Source organism: Lagenorhynchus albirostris, chromosome 3, assembly GCF_949774975.1.
Source record: "Lagenorhynchus albirostris chromosome 3, mLagAlb1.1, whole genome shotgun sequence".
Lineage (NCBI taxonomy): Eukaryota > Metazoa > Chordata > Mammalia > Artiodactyla > Delphinidae > Lagenorhynchus > Lagenorhynchus albirostris.
This window is the reverse complement of record NC_083097.1, coordinates 164066145-164086913: the sequence shown is the minus strand read 5'-3', so window position 1 is coordinate 164086913 and position 20769 is coordinate 164066145. Positions and strand designations below refer to the sequence as shown.

The 20769-nt window shown below is 48.4% G+C and overlaps 1 protein-coding gene across 1 annotated transcript in view; it reads left to right on the top strand.

The window, feature by feature from the left end:
- The first annotated feature begins 8537 nt into the window (after positions 1–8537).
- Positions 8538–20769, top strand: part of SLC44A2 (solute carrier family 44 member 2) — a 28327-nt gene continuing 16095 nt past the window's right edge. Inside the window, exon 1 of the mRNA XM_060145201.1 lies at positions 8538–8667. Coding sequence (XP_060001184.1) covers positions 8637–8667 — 31 coding nt within the window. The 5' untranslated portion in view covers positions 8538–8636. The remainder of the gene's footprint in view (positions 8668–20769) is intronic.

Here is a 20769-nt window from a genome sequence, read left to right as displayed (position 1 = left end):
TTCCTGCGGAAGCGCCCGCGCGCAGGTGAGCACCCAGGTGAGCGCGTCTTAAAGGGGAGGCCACCAGGTGAGCGGCGCAGTCTGCCGACGAGAAGACGCTGCGGGGGCGGGGAGGGGCGGAGCTTCGGATGGGACAGCTGCCCCGCCTCACTTTCCCTTTGCGCCCTGGAGGGCTGATGGGTGGGGACCCCAGACCAACCAACTATGCATCCAACCAACCATCCACCCATCCATTCATCCATCTATTCATCTATCCATCCAACCAATCAACCATTCATCCATCCACCCATCCACTCATCTTTTTTTTTAATTAACTGATTAATTATTTTTTAATTTTATTTTATTGTTTTGGCTGCGTTGAGTCTTCGTTCGTTGCTGTGCGCAAGCTTTCTCTAGTTGCGGCGAGCAGGGGCTACTCTTCAGTGCGGTGCACGGGCTTCTCGTCGGGTGGCTTCTCTTGTTGCGGAGCATGGGCTCTAGGCGCGTGGGCTTCAGTAGTTGTGGCACGCGGGCTCTCGAGTGCAGGCTCAGTAGTTGTGGCGCACGGGCTTAGTTGCTCCGCGGCATGTGGGATCTTCCTGGACCAGGGCTCGAACCCATGTCCCCTGCACTGGCAGGCGGATTCTTGACCATTGTGCCACCAGGGAAGTCCCCATCCACTCATCTTGTTTCTTCTGTCACTCCCACTGCATGTGCACCCGAATAGAGCAGGGACTTTGTCCTTTTCATGTCTGTGTCCCCAGGGCCCAGTGCTGGGTGCTCAATATGTGTCTAATTAATTAATTATTACCATAAATATTTACTAAATAATTTATTCTTTCACTCAGTGACAGGAACTATGAGTTACATTCTTAGCAGGACAAATGTAGCTGCCTTTTTTTTTTTTTTTTTTGGCCACAGCCATGTGGGATCTTACTTCCCCGACCAGGGATCAAACAAGTGGCCCCTGCCGTGGAAGCTCAGAGTCTTTTTTTTTTTATTTTTATTTTTTATTTTTATTTATTTTTGGCTGCGTTGGGTCTTTGTTGCTGCGCGCGGGCTTTCTCTAGTTGTGGTGAGCGGGGGCTGCTCTTGAAGCGCAGAGCCTTAATCACTGGACCGCCAGGGAATTCCCCAAGTAGCTGCTTTTTATTGTTATTCCTAACGTTACTCTTTCAATTTTTTTTAATTAAAAAAATTTTTATACCGTTTTTAAAGGTCACACTCCATTGGCAATTGTTACAAAATATTGGCTCTATTCCCCGTGTTGTACAATACATGCTGTAGCCTATCTTACACCTAATAGTTTGTGCCTCACCCCCCCATCCCTATATTGCCCCTCCCCCTGCCACTGGTAACCATTAGTTTATCCTCTATATCTGTGAGTCTGGTTCTTTTTTGTTGTATTCACTGGTTTGTCGTAATTTTTAGATTCCACATATAAGTGATATAATACAATATTTGTCATTCTCTGTCTGACTTATTTCACTTAACATAATGCCCTCCAAGTCCATCCATGTTGCTGCAAATAGCAAAATTTTGTTCTTTTTTACAGCTGAGTAGTATTCCATTGTGTATATATACTACATCTTCTTTATCCATTCATCTGTTGACCGACACTCTAATGTTACTTTTTTTTTTTAATTTATTTTATTAGGGAATTCCCTGGAAGTCCAGTGGTTAAGACTCCATGCTTTCACTGCCGAGGGTGTGGGTTCGATCCTTAGTCAGGGAACTAAGTTCCCACAAGTCACAGGGCGTGGCCAAAAATAAATAAATACATAAATAAAATAAAATTTATTTTATTGAAGTATAGTTGATTTACAATGTTGTGTTAATTTCTGCCGTACAGCAAAGTGATTCAGTTATACATATATATACATTCTTTTTCATATTCTTTTCCGTTATGGGTTTATCACAGGATATTGAATATAGTTCCCTGTGCTATACAGTATGACCTTGGTTTTCTTTAATTAATTAATTATATTTTGGGCTGCATTGGGTCTTCGTTGCTGGGCACAGGCTTTCTCTAGTTGCAGTGAGCCAGGGCTACTCTTCGTTGCGGTGCGCGGTCTTCTCATTGCGGTGGCTTCTCTTGTTGTGGAGCTCGGGCTCTAGGCATGCAGGCTTCAGTAGTTGTGGCTTACGGGTTCTAGAGCGCAGCCTCAGTAGTTGTGGCACATGGGCTTAGTTGCTTCGCGGCATGTGAGATCTTCCCGGACCAGGGCTCGAACCCATGTCCCCTGCATTGGCAGGCAGATTCTTAACCACTGCACCACCAGGGAAGGCCAGGACCTTGTTGTTTATCCATACTATGTATAATAGTTTGCTTCTGCTAATCCCAAACTCCCAATCCATCCCTCTCCCACCCCCCTTCCCCTTGCAACCACAAGTCTGTTCTATGTGTCTGTGAGTCTGTTTCTGTTTTGTAGATAAATTCATTTGTGTCATATTTTAGATTCCACATGTGATATCATATGATATTTGTCTTTGTCTGACTTATTTCACTTAGTATGATAATCTCTAGATTCATCCATGTGGCTGCAAATGGCATTATTTCATTCTTTTTTTATAGCTGAGTGGTATTCCAATGCATATATGTACCACACCTTTATCCCCTAATGTTAACTCTTTTTTTTTGTTTTTTTTGGCTGCGCCACGCGGCTTGTGGGATCTTAGTTCCCTGACCAGGGATCGAATCCGGGCCCTCAGCAGTGACAGCGTGGAGTCCTAACCACTGGACCACCAGGGAATTCCCTCCCCTGATGTTACTCTTATTCATTCCCAACGTATTTATAAGGTCCTACTATGTGACATTAGGATGTTGATAGAATGTTGAAAAGATAAATGGTCATCATTAGTATGACTATAATTATTATATTATTCACTCAACCTACATTTATTGAGCACCTACTGTGTGCTAGACTGGATATGTGGAAGCCATTTTCATTATGGTGATGATGGTTCATTCAGTGAGTGAATATTTATTGAGCGCTCCTGGGACACTATGGATGGTGACGCAGACAAAGCTACTCCACTGCTCTCCTCCTAGGGAGGGCGAGAGGTATGCAACTTGAAAACCAAAAAAAATAAGGTGACCCTTGAGAATTCCCTGGTGGTCCAGTGGTTAGGACTCCACGCTTTCACTGCTGAGGGCCCAGGTTCCATCCTTGGTCGGGGAACTAGGATCCCACAAGCTGTGAGGCGTGTGTGTGTGTGTGTGTGTGTGTGTGTGTGTGTGTGTGTGTGTGTGTTGGAGAATAAATGGGGGGCTGTGAGGCAGGGAGATCAGAGAAGGAGCTGACATTTGAGAAAGTCCTGAGGGTAAATGGTGATGTGATGAGATCCCATTACTGCCAGGGACTATTTGCCGATCCCTTAACTGTGCTGAAGTTCACGGGCTTCCCATCCGTGAATTTCCACCATGATCTTCAGAGCAGGGGCAACCCAAGGGAAAGTCCCACTGCAGAGCCTGGCACAAAGCTGGTAATAGTATTGTTTCTGTTGTTGTTCGTGTGTGTGCTGGTTGAGTGCATGGGCTCTGGACCTTACGGCTTAGGCTCAAGTCCTGGGTATGCAAGCAGCCAGCTGGATGGCCTTGGGCACCTGGCTTCCCCTCCCTGGATCTCGGTTTGCACATCTATGAGATACAGTTAAAACTGCACTTTACTATAACCAACAAGGACCTACTGTATAACACAGAGAATATATACAATATTATGTAGTAACCTATAAGGGAAAAGAATCTGAAGAATAATGTGTGTGTGTGTGTGTGTGTATATATATATATATTATAACTGAATCACTGTACTGTACATCTTAAACTAATATGATATTGTAAATCAACTATACTTCAATTAAAACACACACAAATAAAATAAAAAGAATAGGGGGGCTTCCCTGGTGGCGCAGTGGTTGAGAGTCTGCCTGCCGATGCAGGGGACACGAGTTCATGTCCCGGTCTGGGAGGATCCCACATGCCGCGGAGCGGCTGGGCCCGTGAGCCATGGCCGCTGAGCCCGCGCGTCCGGAGCCTGTGCTCCGCAATGGGAGAGGCTCGCGTACCGCAAAAAAAAAAAAAAAAAAAAAAAAAAAAATAGGGAGGGATCAATCAGGAACTTGGGATTACATACACACACCACTATATATAATAAGGTAGATAACCAACAAGGACCTACCGTATAGCACAGGGAACTCTACTCAATATTCTGTGATAACCTATATGAGAAATGAATCTGAAAAAGAATGAATGTATGCATATGTATAACTGAATCACTTTGCTGTACACCTGAAACTAACACAACATTGTAAATCAACTATACTCCAATAAAATTTTTTTAAAAACCTTGCAAAATGAAAAAAAAAAGAGAAAAAAAGGAAAAAAAAACAGAACAAAATATAAACAAACACAGTAAAAAAAACCACTGCTCTTTCCTAATTAGGTTACAGCGCAGCTCAGCTGAGTTATGACATGCAACACGATGCTTGGAACTGTGCCTGCGATGGAGCCTCCCAGCTCATCAGCTACCGTGGACCCTGGGTTCCACCCTAAGATTGTTGGCAGGGAAGTTTGTGGTGGGGAGGGGAAAGGAAAGGGAAAATAAATCTCAGCCTGCCTGAGAATGATCATGCTCCACAGAGGGAGGGAGGGTCCTGCAGGGCCTCTAGGGGGAGACACTCAGCTCTCCCATGCTTAGTCCCTCCTTCACCAAACCCAGCCCCAGGTCTTTATCAGTCTCTGAAGGGGGGATGGGCATCCCCACAGGGGACCTGAGGAAGGAAGGAGAGAGTACAGCATCTATCAGAACCACCCACTGCTTCTAATATCATCCACTGAGCACTTACCTTCATGTCCTCTTACAGAGAAAGAAACAGAAGCACAGAGAGGTGAAGCCACTTGCCCAAGACCACACGGCAATTGAGCCAGAATTGGAACCTGCGTTGTGGAGTTTGAGAGCTAGGTCCCAGCCCTCTTCTGTCTCATTACAGGATACAAGCATTACTATTACTAACAATAGCTAACCCCTATTTGGTGCTCACTACACTCTGGGGCTCCCCTAAAAGTCTCCAATGTGGGAGACAATGTTCTGAGTTAGGAAACCTGTTATCTCCATTTGACAGATAGGAAAACTGAGGCTCAGAAAGAGTGAATGATTTGTACAAAAATCACCCAGCCAGCGGAGGCAGAGCTGGAAATTCTAGCCCTGCAAAGCCCAAGGTTTTAGGTTGCCTCTGCCCAAAAGAGGGGTGTCCTTCGTGCCTCCACCAGCCCCTTGCTCAGAAGGTAAACTGGGTGGATTGAGGACACTGCCAGTCCCTCGCCCCAGCCCCAGCATCACTGAACATTGCAAGGGCCCTTCTCCTGGGGCCCTCAGATGTTTTCAGGCAGTAAACAGAACCTAAAAGCCTGGGCCCAGCGCCCTGGAATCTGAAACTCAAGGTCTGTTTGGCTGAAAAATTCATGAGCCCAAAAGCTTCAGTGGGATCAGAGAACAGAGCAGCTCTGTGTGCCCAGCTGCCCCACTGCAGCTGCAACCTCCCCCGTCCCTAGAGGCTGAGGCCCTGCCCCAGTTCCTCCTAGATGCCTACAGGGACCTTGCCTCTAGACACCCCCCTTAATCTCTTTTCCACACCACTAAAGGCATCTCCCTGAAACTCACAGTCCTATGGCCCTCCCTCACCCTCACATAGCCCAGGGCTCCCCAATGCCCTCAAGCTGCCCTGCTTGACAAAGTTTGACCCCTGATGACCTCTCCCAGGAGGCACGCTTGAACCCATTGACTCAGACACACTGACTCCGCCTGGTTCTCACTCAGCTCTCAGGCCTCCTCTTCAGAAGCCCTTTCTGACCTCCCACCCCCTGTCTAGGTCAGATCCCTCCTCTTTGCTTTCCCAAGTCTCCTGTGCCCCCATCACAACTGTGTTGCACCGTATTTTTAAAAAGCTATTTTAAAAACTTTTATTGTGCTAATATATATTTACCACATAAAATCTGCCATTTTATCCATTTTAAGTGTCCAGTCCAGTAGCATTAAGTACATTCACATTGTTGCACAACCAACACTGCCACCCATTTCCTGAACTCTTTTTCTCTTTTGAAACGGAAACTCTGTCCCCAGTAAGCAATAACTCCCCATCCCCCTCCCTCCATCCCCCGCGGCATGCGGGGTCTTAGTTCTCCAACCAGGGATCGAAACTTCACCCCCTGCAGTGTAAAGGTAGAGTCCTCACTACTGGACCGCCAGGGAATTTCCACGGAATCTATTTTTTGTTTTTTTTAATTTAATTTTATTTATCTATTTTTGGCTGCGTTGGGTCTTTGTTGCTGTGTGCGGGCTTTCTCTAGTTGCGGTGAGCGGGCTTCTCATTGCGGTGGCTTCTCTTGTTGCGGAGCACGGGCTCTAGGCGCCCAGGCTTCAGCAGTTGTGGCTCGCGGGCTCTACAGCGCAGGTTCAGTAGTTGTGGCTCACGGGCCCAGCCGCTCCGCGGCACGTGGGATCTTCCCGGACCGGGCCACGAACCCGTGTCCCCTGCATCGGCAGGCAGACTCTCAACCACTGCGCCACCAGGGAAGCCCCCTGGAATCTATTTTTTGAAATAGAGTTTTCATTACCCAAGAAACGCATGAATACTTTCTTCCACTAAAGAGACAGAGAGAAAGATAGATAGAACATGATAGATTAGGAAAAAGTCCCCTTTGCCTCCCCTCCCCCATCCTGGTCCTTCTGACATCCCCTATAAAGTTGAAATCTTTTTCTGTTGTTATGTGCAGATGTGTGTCTGTGTGTCTGTTTGATGTATCTCTCTCTCTTTCTCTTTCTCATGCCAAAGGTAACCGACTAAAAGCAACTTGCTATTTTTACTCACCAATAGGACCTGAAAGCCTAGCTGAGCTACTCTGCAGGGTTATGGCTGAGGGGTGTGGAATGTATGTGGAATGTGAAGTTAGCCTTCACGCGTTCAAATTCTTGTTCAGCTCAGTGCTCACTAACTGTGTGTTTGTGGGTAAATTAATTACCCTCTCTGTGTCATTTTCTGCAGCTGGAAAATGGTTGCAAGAAGTAACACAAAATACTTAATAAATTGCTTAATCTCCCTGTGTCATTTTCCCCAATGGGAAAAAGGTGATAAAGATTTAATGAAAAGCACTTAATACCTCACCTGATGCTGACTAATCTCCTTAAACATTTACTCTTGCACTAACCTGCAGGGCCACCTCCTTCTTTCTCAAACTATTGAGATATTTCCCACTATTAAAATGTAACATATATTAAGAAAGGGCAGAAGTCAAGTAACTGTGACAAACTGAACCCATCTGTTTAACCACAGTCCTGTTTCTGCCCCCGCAGGAAGTCACCCTATGGCCTTTCCTGCCAATCACTACCAACAGCAAAGGCCACCTCTGATTCATGTTCCATGGGTTGATTAGCTATGCCTGTTCTAGAACTTCATATCAAAGTCTCTGGCCTTTTTCACTGAGCATAATGTCTTTTTTTTTTTTTAGATTCATCCATGCTGTGGCAGTTACCAATAATAGTTCATTCCTTCTTCTTGCCGAGGAGTATTCCATGGTATGGATGGACCATAGTTTGACGAACCATTCACCCGTTGATGGACACTGGACACTTGGGTTGCTTCAAGCTAGGAGCCATTATGAATAAAGCTATTACAGAGCTGCTATGAACATTTGCATACACATTTTGTGGGTTTCTTTTCTATTCTTTCTTTTTTTTAGTGGTTTTGGTTTTATTTTTCTTGGGTAAATACTTAGGAGTAGAATGTCTGGGTCATATGGTTGATGCCCGTTTATAAGAAACTACCAGATCTTTTTTCCAAGTAGTTGTACCATTTTACATTCCCACCAGCAGTGTAGGAGAGCCCCATTTGGTCCAGATACTAACTAACACTCGGTACCCTCAGTATTTTGAGTTTTAGCTATTCCAGTGAGTATGTAGTGGTGTTATTATCAAGTTTTAATTTGCATTTCCCTAATGATTTCATTCTTTTCATCCATTGTATGGTGTTCTGTTGTGTTGTGTTGTATGCACCCCTCAATTGGTGGACATACATGTTCTCCACCATTTTTTACAAGAACTCCCAAAACTGCAGGTAACACCTTTTGGCACGTACTCGCCGTGCATATGGTTTCTCCAGGATCAGTGGCAGAGAGGAATCATATAGGGTGAACACGGTTTGGATTTAATCTTTCTGCCAGAGAACATTCTGACCCACAGCATCAGCTCACCCCGCTTGATGTTACCAAACTCTAAAATTCTTGCCAATCTGATGAATGAAAAATAGCATCTTTTTGTCTGTTCACTGGCACACCGTCGACACTCAATATCTATCTGGCGAATGAGTGGATGGATAGATTGAATGAATGACGACTGCTCCTTGCCCACTAAACGAACCTAGAGGGTCTCTCTGAGAGCCCAGATAGGAAACAAAGGTTGGGGCTCCACCCCTTCCCGAGCTCGACCCCGCCCCTGGGTCCCGCCCCCACCCGCTCGGGACTCCCATTGGTGGGGTCGCGAGGGGATGACCCGGTGGGAGGGGCGGGCCCGGACCCGGGGCGGGGCGCTGCAGCCCGCGGAGCCTCTCGCCCTGCCGGGCTGGGGTCGCGCTGGCTCAGACTCCCCTCCCCGCCCGCCGCGGCCATGGTGGACGAGCGGAAGGACGGAGCCTACGGTAGGAGCCGCCTCTGGCCCGCGGCCGCCTCTGCTGAGTTCGGGGGCCTTGGTGGGGGGAGACATCCGAGATCTTAAACAGCTGCGCTGCAGCTGGGGGCCTCCTGCTTCCCGGCCTTGCATCCTGCTCTGCGCCGAGCCCACACCCACCTGCTCCCGCCAGGTCGCCCTGCATCCCCTCTCGGGAGCCCCTGCTCCCCCTCCGGCTGATGGGCCGGGACACACGGCGCATGCTCCGCCCGGGGAGGTCCCGTTATCTGGGCGGCTCGATGCAGGGCGGGGGAGGGGAGGAACGGCGACCGGGGCTCGGAAAAGGACCAGGGCCCCAACCTCCCCAAATCCTCCTCTTCCAATTCCCTTTATCCACTTCTTCCTCCTGCTCACACTCCCTTAGAAGTAGCCGTTCCGGGCTTTCGGCCAGATGGGGAAACTGAGGCAAGACTAGGCAGACCCAGTGCTGGGGTGGGAGGCGATCGGGTCTCGCCCGCCGTCTGGGAAGGGCGGAAACAAGGGCGCCACCGGCGAAGGGACAGGAAGGAAACAGGAAACAATTGAGAAACTTTCCCCGCCCTGTGCAAGGAGCCGGGGGCGCTCGCTCCCATTTCGAGGGGTCCCAGCGACGGGACCCCCTCCCGCGAACCTCTGAGGGCGGCCTCTGGGCCTATGGGATGGGGCAAAGATGAGGCTTCCTCCCCACCCACGCCCTGCAGAGCTTCCCTTCCCAGGGTTCCACGGAGGGGTGTGCGGTCCTCAGTTTCTCTTTTCTCCTCCATTTTGGGTCCCCAGGGCTCAGGTGGGCACACGGCCCACGTGGCACTGCCTTGGGCTAAAGGGGCTCTGCCACCCCTCCTTGTGTGTCTGAAACTTCCTGGAAACTGTGAGACCGAAGGGCCTTGGGGAGGGGGCCGGAAACCGCTCAAAAATAATCAAGAAAAACGAGCTGGCGAGAGCTGTGCCTCCCTCCCCCCAGGGACTGTGGCCTTCAGAGGCTGCAAAGAGAGACAGATAGGGGAGGCTGGGCTCTCCCTGCCCAGCCCAGCCAAGGGCCTGGCAACTGCACAGCCTCTCCCCTCTCTGCTTGAAGCTGCCAGCCCAGACCTCCTGAGGGGCCCCCTTGCTCTTGGTTTTGGCCCAAGCCCCAGACCCTGTGGCTGCCCGTGCTGTGCGTCCCTTCGGTGTGGCTGGCTGTCTCTGATCTGGGATTCTCTGCCTGGGGTCCTGCCTGCCTGTGGGCAGCACCTGAGGGATCTTTGGTCTCCCTGAGGCAAGCCTGGGGGCAGAGTGGACAGTGATATGATTCACCCAGCCTTGAATTTGGCCAGAGGGAGCCAGCCATGCATGGTCTTGCCAGGAACACACAGGAGACAGGGGACCTATGTGCCCAACAGACCTTGTGCTGGGCACTAGAAGCACATTCCATCGACAAATATGTATTGAGCATCCTTCAGGCAGTGTCTAGACACGGAGAACACAGCAGTCAACAGAGTGGAAAAATTCTTGAAGAAATACGTAATTTTAGGTAGGAGTGTGTGTGGTGGGGGGAGGATCATCTGGGATTATTTTAGGTGACCAAGGGCTGGAGGTTGAGCCAGCCATGGGAAGATTTAAGCAAAATGTGGCAGAGGGAACAGCAAACAAACCACACAGTTGCTTAATTATTTCTCTCTGTGAGGCTGGAGAGTGTGAGATGGAGACTTCAGCTGGGTCTTGCAGCCAGGCCCTCAACTCCTCCAGAGGGGCCACATGGCTTGAATCCTCAGAGTGGGCGGGGGGTGGTGGTGTCTTGCTTAGTTTGTAAGTAGTCCATTCTCATCAGAACCAAAAACCTAGGGCCCTTGCTCTGCCCTGTGAAATCAGATAACAAGATTTCCTTTGGGAACAGTGTGGTTTGGAAAGAGTGGCTCACAAATCCTCCCTTGTACCCCAGTGCCTTCCCATCGGTCATTGTGAATTTAGTGGGTGATGTCAGACAGACATAGGCTCAAATCCTGGTTGGTTCTGATACATACAAGCTGTGTGGCCATGTGCGAGTTGGTGACCTCTCTGAGACTCTGTATCCTCATCTGTAGGGCTGGGCAGACTGTACTGGCTGGTGGGAAGTGTTTTGCACAGTGCCTGGTAAGCTGTACGTGCTCAGGAGGGCTCTGGGACTGGTGATACTGGGGACATGGATTTTTCCATGAGCTGCTGGAGAAGCAGCCCTATCTGTTGAGGCACATACTTGGACAAGACTGGGCAGGACAGAAAGCTCCTTCCCTATCAGACACCATATCTAGAGAAAGGCAGCATCTCTGAGGAAGCCAGGAAATGGCTCCCGGCCCCGACGGATGTCAACAAGGGGCACTGCCATCCTTCCCAGCCCACTCTTGGCATGAGCAGTGTGGAAAAAGATTCTAGAACCTAAAACAATAGACTCTGATGGGGTTCGGGGACTGGGAAAAAAGTCATGGTGCTTGTTTTAAAAGCAGATTCCATGGCTCACTCGCTAGAGAGTTCAACTCAGCCAGCAGTAGGGCTCTGGCATCTGAATTGTTAAAAATATTGTGGAAGAGGATATTGTTAATTGTAACTTTTGCAGGGGAAGAGATAATACATTCACATGCTTCAAAAAACAAAAGATAACAAGCTTTATCATGAAAAATCTCCCTCTTGCTCCCTCTCCCAACATCACACTTCGTTCTTGGGATGCATCAGTATTACAACATCTTGTGTTTTCTTCCAAAGTCTAGGCCTTAGACCTTTGCATGCAATTATATACATATTCTTTATTTAGTGGCTTTTTTCCCCTTTTACAAAAATGTCAGCAAATCCCTAGAGTACTAGCTTCATGAGGCAAGAAGGCATGTCTGTTTGGTTTGAAGGTGTATCCACAGTGCCTGGCACATAGCACATAGTAGGTGCTCAACAAATATTTGTTGAATGAAAAGGTGTTTGTTTCACATCGTGTTGCTTTTTTTCTCCTTTTTCTTAATATATGTCAGAGATGACCCCTTTCTCACATCAGCACCTGGAAACCCTTCTCAATCTTTGCTGATGGCTGCATTAAGCTGTGCATTTGTGGGTGGACCCTCTTACATTGAACCAATCAAGCAGAATATTTTAAACATTTTTTTTAAGATGAAATTTCATTTTATTTATTTAATATATTTTGGCCCTGCCGTGCAGCTTGCAGGATCTCAATTCCCCGACCAGGGATCAAATCTGGGCCATAGCAGTGACAGCACCAAATCCTAACCACTAGGCCACCAGAGAACTCCCTAAAGTTTTTATTGAAGTAGAAAATTCATACGTAAAAGGGTATAGATTCTAAATGTATGAGGTAACCAGCATCTAGATCAGGTAAAAAATATTACCAGTTTCCTGAATCCCCTCATGCCCAAGGAGGGCCTATCATTATTTTTTTTTAATTTTTTTGTTTTTATTTTTTTACTTTTATTTTTGGCTGCATACGGTATTTGTTTTTCTCTTTTTGGCTGCGTTTGGTCTTCGTTGCTGCACTCGGGCTTTCTTTAGTTGCAGCGAGCGGGGGCTACTCTTCCTTGCAGTGCATGGGCTTCTCATTGCGGTGGCTTTTCTTGTTGCGGAGCACGGGCTCTAGGCATGCAGGCTCAGTAGTTGTGGCTCGCAGGCTCTAGAGTGCAGGTTCAGTAGTTGTGGTGCACGGGCTTCATTGCTCAGCGGCATGTGGGATCTTACCCGACCAGGGCTCGAACCCGTACGTCCTACATTGGCAGGCGGATTCTTAACCACTGTGCCACCAGGGAAGCCCGAGCGCCTATCATTATTAATATACTTTTTAAAATTTTTGTGGTAAAATACATAACATAAAATTTACCATCGAAACCATTTTTAAGGGTATAGCTCAGTAGTATAAGGTATTGTTATTACATTGTTGCACTGTGGCCTGGACTAAGAATGGCTCTTGTATTTTTAAAGCGTTCTTAGAAGAATATGTGATAGAGATGACATTTGAACCAGAAAGCTTAAAATTTTTAATACCTGGCCCTTAGAAAAAACTTGTAGATCTCTTGTAAGAACCTTCTCATCACTCCAGAAAGTTCTCTCCTGCCCCTTCCCAGTCAATCCCCAATGGGAGAATAATAATAATAATTATTATTTTGACCACACCACGCAGGTTGCGGGATCTTAGTTTCCCCACCAGGGATTGAACCTGGGCCACGGCAGTGAAAGTGCCAAGTCCTAACTACTGGACCAGGGAGTTCCCAGGGAGGATTATTTTTAAACAGGATTTGAAGTTCTTTTATAACAAAATTAATATATTCTCTCTGCTGGGCTGGGGGTAGGGGCTGAAAATTAAAAATAAGCCCTCAACCGCACAGAAGATTTTAGCTTTCCAAGTGAAAGAACCCTTCACATACCCTCAGCTAGCTGTCCTCACCCCGGAGGTAAGACAGCCAAGAAGACTCTTTCCAGAGCTTAGACTGTTTATTTCTGTGTGTATGTGTGGCATCTGTATCTTTTTAAAGCTCCTCAGGCTGGTTTAATGAGAAAGGGTACTGTTCCTAGGGTGGGCTACTATGTTCCCTTGTGAGATGAAGAGCCTTGCAGATGCAAAACAATGTCTAATTATGTTAGTTTGTGAAATAGCAAAGTGAGGAACAGGGTGTGTAACAAAACAGGGGGGATGAGGGATAAACATCTAGAAATCTACTTAGGTATGTGCCCTGTGGACAGTGTCTAGAAGGGAAACCAGTGAGAGGAACTGCCCCCAGGGAGAGGAAGTGAGGGCTCTGGGCCAGGGGTGAGAGGGAGAGGGATTTTTCTTAGTCCAAAGGCTTGTTCTGCCTGAAGTTGTTTTTTGTTTTAGTCTTGATAAGCATACAGTTTACTTAACATAAGCAAGTTCATTCATAACTTCCTTCAGCAAACATTTATTGTGCTGGTACCATGTGCCAGGTTCTGTCCTAGACCCTGGAGATCCAGCACTTGTCAAGCTGAAATTGTAGAAAGGAACCCAGACAAGATACTAAGATGAATGGGGAAAATTCTCACAATGTCAGAGAAGGTGCTCTGGAGAAAAGTTTAGCAGGAAGGAGGGATAGGAGTGATCTATAGGGCCTGGAAGCACGGTTTAAAATTTCAAACAGGATCAGAGAAGGTCATCCTGAGGTGACCAGAGGAGTGAGAGAGGGAGCTGTACAGAATGTTTCAGGCAGTGGGCAAGGCATGTGCAAAGGCCCTGGGGCTGGAGCGTGTCTGGTGTGTTTGAGGAGCAGCCAAGAGGCGCGTGTGGCTGGAGTGGAGAGATCAAGGGGGTAGAATGGGAAGAGGTGGGGGCAGAGAGGGGATGGGCAGAGTGTACAGGGCTTTGTGGGTCATGGGACGACTTGGACTTCTGCTCTTTTTTTTTTTTTGGCCGTGCCACGTAGCTTACAGAATCTTAGTTCCCCCACCAGGGATTGAACCTGGGCAGTGGAAGCGCGGAGTCCTAACCACTGGACCACTGGACTGCCAGGGAATTCCCTGGGCTTCTGTTCTGAGAGAGGTGGGAGTCATTGAGTTCTGAGCAGAGGAGGAACCTAGCCTGACTCAGGGGTTCACAGGTACCCCCTGGCCTTTCTGGGGTGCAATGGCAGAAGCCAGGAAACCAGACCAGAGGTGATAGCACTAGTCAAGGGACATGAATCGCCTTGTAGCAAGGGGCTAAATAAATGAACACATCTACAAAAAAGTTAAGCAGAGTTCTGACTCTCAGCCAGGTTCTGGAACCCAGGATTGGCTCCGTTCCAGTCCCAGCTCCATTCTTCTAGCTCTGTACTAGCAGAGACCTTTAGTATCCATGAACCTTTCATATCTGTACCTTTTGCATATCTGAGCCTCAATTTCTCCATCCAGAAAATGGGGTTAATGACAGTATCAGCTCCCTCTCGGGGCTGCCTCAAGGGTTCAGTGAACTCATGTGGGTATAGCACTTAGCTCAGAGATGGGTCTACAGTAAATGCTTAGTTAATCGGAGTTATTCACAGAGCACACATTTCAAGAGCATGGTATAGATAACCAACAAGGAACTCTGCTCAATACTGTGTAATAACCTAAATGGGAAAAGGATTTGAAAAAGAATAGATAGGTGTATATGTATAATGGAATCATTCCGCTGTACACCTGAAACTAACACAACATTGTTAATCAACTATACTCCAATATAAAATAAAAATTGAGAGAATTCCCTGGCAGTCCAGTGGTTAGGACTCTGTGCTTTCGCTGCCAAGGGAGGGCCTGGGTTCGATCCCTGGTCAGGGAACTAAGATCCCACGAGCCTCGCAGTGCGACCAAAAACAACTGAAAAAATTTTTGGAAAAAAAAAAAAAAGAGAGCATGGTGTCAGGACCAGAGTTCAAAATCTCAGCTCCTGCCGGCTGTGTGATTTCAGACAAGTCACAAAGCATCTCTGTGCCTCCATTTCTTCATTGTGCCATCCGTCCTCAGAGCCTCGTTGAAAGGAAAAAATGGATTCCTAGAAGGAAATAACTGCTTTGGTGCCCGGCACACAACAGGTGCTCTATCTTTGGTCCTATCATGGTGGCCAGTAGAATCACTTCTAGCTTTCCTACCCCAACCTTTTGTCAAAGGGATTTTTCTGGGCAGCTGGGATGCCTATTACCCAGGCAGAGATTTCTGGGAAGGCAATGGTGAGCTGGCCTGGCTGCATGGGCGAGGCCCTTGGCTGTTGTAGGCTTTGGGGACTTGGCCTGTATCCAGAAGCCTCAGGCTGGGTGGCACTTGATGTCCTGGCACGAGTATCGTGACTGGGTAGCCTGTATCTGTTCCCTTATCTCCTACACCCACTGAACCGGGTGGGCCGGCCGTCGTACTCAGTAAGGCTGGGACCCAACGGCCGCCTCCCCTCCCCGATCCTGGTCTAACGGTCCGACTTTCCCATGCCTTCTCCCCCACCACTGTCACATCTTTAGCTCTGCCTCTGCCAGTATCTGCCCACAAAAGGCCTGGGTTGGAGCCGGAGGGACCTTGGTTTGATTCAGAGCTCCATCCCTCACCAGCTATGTGGTCTGAGCACGTGGCCTCAGTTTGCCCCCTCTGTCAAATGGTACCGTGCTCCTGGTTAGCGTTTCTTTTTTCTTATTTTTTTGTTTTCTTTTGGCCGTGCCGTGGCTTGCGGGATTTTAGTTCCCTGACCGGGGATCAAACCCGAGCCCTCGGCAGTGAAAGCGAGTCCCAACCACTGGACCACCAGGGAATTCCCCTGGTTACCATTCCTTAAAACCTTGTACCCCAGACCTGTGCTAAGTGCTTTTTGAGCACCAAGCCCTGGCAACAGCTACCAGTAAATGCAAGGATGAGTCCCATTCTCCACACAGGAAAACGTTAGCCTGGAGAGGGAAGGGGCTTGTCCATTTCCCCACCCACATTACCGGGAATGGATGACATGCCTTTACCCTGCCGGTTGTTGTAAGCAGAGCACATGAAACATGCTGGCACAGACTTGGGCTCAACACGTGTGGGTTGATGGCTTAGAGACCAGGGGGCAGCGAACTGCTGTAAAGGGCCAGAGAGTCAATATTTTCACATACAATCTATGCCTGCTACTCGAGTCTGCCATAGACCACAGACAACATGAAAGCAAGCAGCCATCAACAATACGAAAACGGGGACTTCCCTGGTGGTGCAGTGGCTAAGAATCCGCCTGCCCATGCAGGGGACACGGGTTCGAGCCCTGGTCTGAGAAGATCCCACAAACCACGGAGCAACTAAACCCGTGCGCCACAACTATTGAGCCTGCTCTCTAGAGCCCGCGAGCCACAATTACTGAGCCCTCGTGCCACAGCTCCTGAAGCCCGCGTGCTTAGAGCCCGTGCTCTGCAACAAGAGAAGCCACTGCAATGAGAAGCACGTGCACGGCAATGAAGAGTAGCCCCTGCTTGCCACAATTAGAGAAAGCCCGGGCACAGCAACGAAGACCCAATGCAGTCAAAAATAAACAAAATAAATTTATTTAAAAAAAAAACAATATGGAAAGACCATTCCTAGTGCTGAGCCATATGAAAGCATGGTGGATGGATTTGCCCCACAGGGGACGGATGGTTTGTCAACCCGTGGCCTAAATGGTTAAGACACCGTGGTAGGGACTTCCCTGGCTGTCCAGTGGTTAAGACTTCACCTTCCAGTGCAGGGGGTGTGGGTTCGATCCCTGGTCGGGGAGCTAAGATCCCACATGCTTTGCAGCAAGAAAACCAAAACATAAAACAGAAGCAATATTGTAACAAGTTCAATAAAGACTTTAAAAATGGTCCACGTCAAAAGAAAAAAAAATCTTAAAAAAAAAAGACACTGTGGTAGGCAGGATAATGGTCCCCCCAAAGACGTCCATGTCCTAGTTCCTGGAACCTATGAATATGTTACCATACACGCATAAGGCACTTTGCAGATGGGACTAAATTTAGGATCATTAGATGGGGAGATTATTCTGGATTATCCAGGTGGCCCCAAGGACAAGGGTCCTTATAAAGAAAAGAGGGGGACTTCCCTGGCTGTCCAGTGGTTAAGTCTCTGCGCTTCCACTGCAGGGGGCGTGTGTTCGATCCTTGGTCAGGGAACTAAGATCCTGCATGCCACGCGGTGTGGCCACAAAGAAGAAAAGAGGGAGGCAGGGGAGTCAGAGGAGAAGATGTAGCAATGGAAGCAGATGTGGGCTTAATGAGAATGCTGGCTTTGAGGGTGGAGGAGGAGGAGGCCACGAGCTGAGGAATGAGGGAGGCTTCTAGAAGCTGGAATAGGCAAGGAAACGCAGCCCGGCCAGCACCCTGATTTTAGCCTAGTGAGATTCACTTTGGACATCTGATCTCTAGAACCATAAGATAATAAATTTGTGTTTTGAACCACCAAGTTGGTGTTAATTACTTACAGCAGCCATAGAAAACACTAACTCAGGAGCTGGGTGGCCCAGCTCTGTTGCTCACCATCTTTGTGGCCACCAGCATGTGTTTCTCTCTGGGCCTCAGTTTCTGCATCTGTCAAATGGGGGTAATGATGGGATCAACCTCACAAAGTTGCTATAAGGGTGAGCTGAGGTAAACCGTGTAACGTTTTAGAAAAGTGCCTGGCAGACAGTAAACGGGTCAGAAATGTGGAGGCACTGGGGCATTCCACTGTTATTATTTTGCAGCATTTTTGCAAAGATTCAGCAAGTTTCCATCCTCAGGCTCAATTATCAAACCATTAGTATTTGCCTTGCCCCTCCCTCCGTCCCCACTTGGCTAATGTTAAAATGAGAGTTAATGGAACCCATCAGATGACAGTACCTTGTTCCCTCTTATATTTCCTGAGCCACCCACAAGGCAATGCCCTGAGCCAAGGCTACACCAGGTGCCTCTCTGCTTCTTTAGTTCCATCTCAAAGAGGGATAACTCAAGTTCACACAGGAAGGCCATAGCCCATCTGTCCCATCCACGGCCACCAATTTCCCTGAGAGCTGTCTGAGACTTCCCCATGTGTCTTCCCCTCCCCAGCCCGGCCTCATCATGCTCCTGTTCAGACACCCTCAGTGGCTTCCACTAATTCATCAGAACTGGAGTAGGGACTGACCACTTGTTGCTTGGTGACTGGGGGAGCCACTTCCTCTCCGTGAGCCTCGGTTTCCTCCGCTGTAAAATTGATGTGTTTTGGCTGCACCGCGCGGCTTGTGGGATCTTAGATCCCCGACCAGGGATTGAACCTGGGCCCTCGGCAGTGAAAGCGCTGAGTCCTAACCACTGGACCGCCAGGCAATTCCCTAAAATGGGTTGTTGATAGGATCACCCGTATTGTAAAGAGCTCTGCGCCAGTGTCTGAAAGATATTCCTTGGTTCTTAACCGCTGGACTGCCAGGGAAGTCCCAGCCCCAGCTGTTCTTATCTGATGGTTCCCACTGCCAGTTTGGCTGACATAAGAAACTTCCGGCACTCCTTTCTCTCTTCCCCCACCCACCTTACCTGTCTCACCTGCTATCAGATGGTAGAAATATGCTCTTGTGTTTTCCCATCCTACTTGTCATAGTTTTGAGTTTTATATTTTTGCATGATTAATCCATGTGGAATTTGTTTTGCTATGTGGTGGGAGTGGAGTTAACTTTATCTTCTTCCAAATGAGCAGTCAAGGCTACTGACTGATTTATCCTTTCCCTGCCAACTGGAAATTCCACTTTTATCATGTATTCAATTCTTATATGTATAAAATTCGAAAATTAATTTTTTAAATACGTGCACCCGGAAAACTCAAAGCTGCATTTTTATTTTCAGTTTTAGCTGTATTATACATGGATTATATATCGTGGTTATTCATTTAACAAACTCTGACTGAGTGCCTGTCTTGTGCCAGATGCTATGCTGGGTGCTGGGGACAAAGTTATGAACAAAACAGACATAAATCCCTGCCCTTGTGCAGCAAACAGACATGGGGGCAGACAATAGTCAATGTGTAAATGAGTCAGAAACAAAATAAAATAGGGTAACAGGAGAGAAGGGGGAAAGGGTGCTGTTTTATTTTTTTTTTTAATTATTTATTTTATTTATTTTTATTTTTGCCTGCACTGGGTCTTCACTGCTGTGCGCAGGCTTTCTCTAGTTGCGGCGAGCAGGGGCTACTCTTTGTTGTGGTGCGCGGGCTTCTTATTGTGGTGGCTTCTCTCATTGCCGAGCACGGGCTCCAGGCTCGCGGGCTCAGTAGTTGTAGCTCGCGGGCTCAGTAGTTGTAGCTCGCGGGCTCAGTAGATGTGGCACGTGGGCTCTAGAGCACAGGCTCAGTAGTTGTAGCGCACGGGCTTAGTTGCTCCACAGCATGTGGGATCTTCCCAGACCAGGGCTCGAGCCCGTGTCCCCTTCATTGGCAGGAGGATTCTTAACCTCTTCCCCTCAAGGGTGCTGTTTTAGACAGGATGGTCAGAGAAAGCCTCTCTGAGGAGGTGATGTTTGAGCTTGAAGGAGGTGGAGCCAAATGACTGTCTCAGGGAAGAGCTTTCCGGGGAAAGGGAACAGCCAGAGCAAATGTCCCGAGGTGAGACTGTGTCTGGTGAGTTTATAGTCTAATCAGGGGGGACATGGGCCGGTGGTGGCCTGGGTGAGGGCAAGTCCACCATCCTCCTGGGCAACAGATGCCCATTGAAGGAGACCCAGCCCAACCTCCCCCGATTTTTTTGCTGGAATATTTTGGGGGTTGAAATTCAAAAAGGAAAAAAATATATATATGCATCATTCTTTTCTCAAAAAATTTAAAACATTTTCCACGTTAAAACAGTCGCTATACTAGTGTTTGTCCCCTATTTAGAGGTAGACGGTTAGATGGCAAATAGAATTTCTTGACATTTTATGAAGCCCTCATGGTCAAAACCTTTAATAAATGTGAAAAAGGTTAAAAAACAGTATACAGTGTAACCAGTATAACCTACAGTATAACCAGGGTGCCAGTGAGGCTGGAACAGAGCAAGGAAAGGGGAGAGTGGGAGGCGTGAAGGCAGGGAGGAGGGGATAGGGCAGAGCAGGCAAGGCCTTGTGGGAATGGTGAGGAGTTGGGCTTATGGGAGCCATAGAGGGTTCAGGGCAGAGGAGGGAGTGCCCTGACTCGGGTGTCCACAGGCTCCTCTGGCCCCTGTGGGGGAGTGGACAGTGGGGGACAAGTGTGGGAGCTGAGATACCAGGGTGGAGGCACCTGCGCTGTCCAGGCAGGAGACGACAGCTGTGTGACAAGGGTGGGAGTCAAACAGGGGGTGAGGGTGGTTGGATCCTGAATAGATTCTGAAGGCAAAGCTGATGTGAAGCAAAGAGAGACGTGTCCCAGGTTTCCAGCCTGAGCACTCAGGAGGACAGAGCAGCTTGGGGGACAATGGGGGCTCGATGTGGTCATGCTGAGTGGGAGGTGCCCATGAGACCCCCATGTAGGGTGCTGGGGGGCAGGTGCCACAGGGTCGTGCTGCTCAGGAGTGAGGCCCTCCCCAGGGACCCATATTTGAGCATCATCAGGGCGGAGCTGGTGGCTGAAGGCCGGAGTTTGCAAGAGTGTCCCCAGGGGACCTAGCGTATCTGGGAAGAGAGAGGCTGTGGCCTGGGCACTGCTTGCACTGGGCGGGGTGGGACCAGCCAGCCTTTGGGCTGGC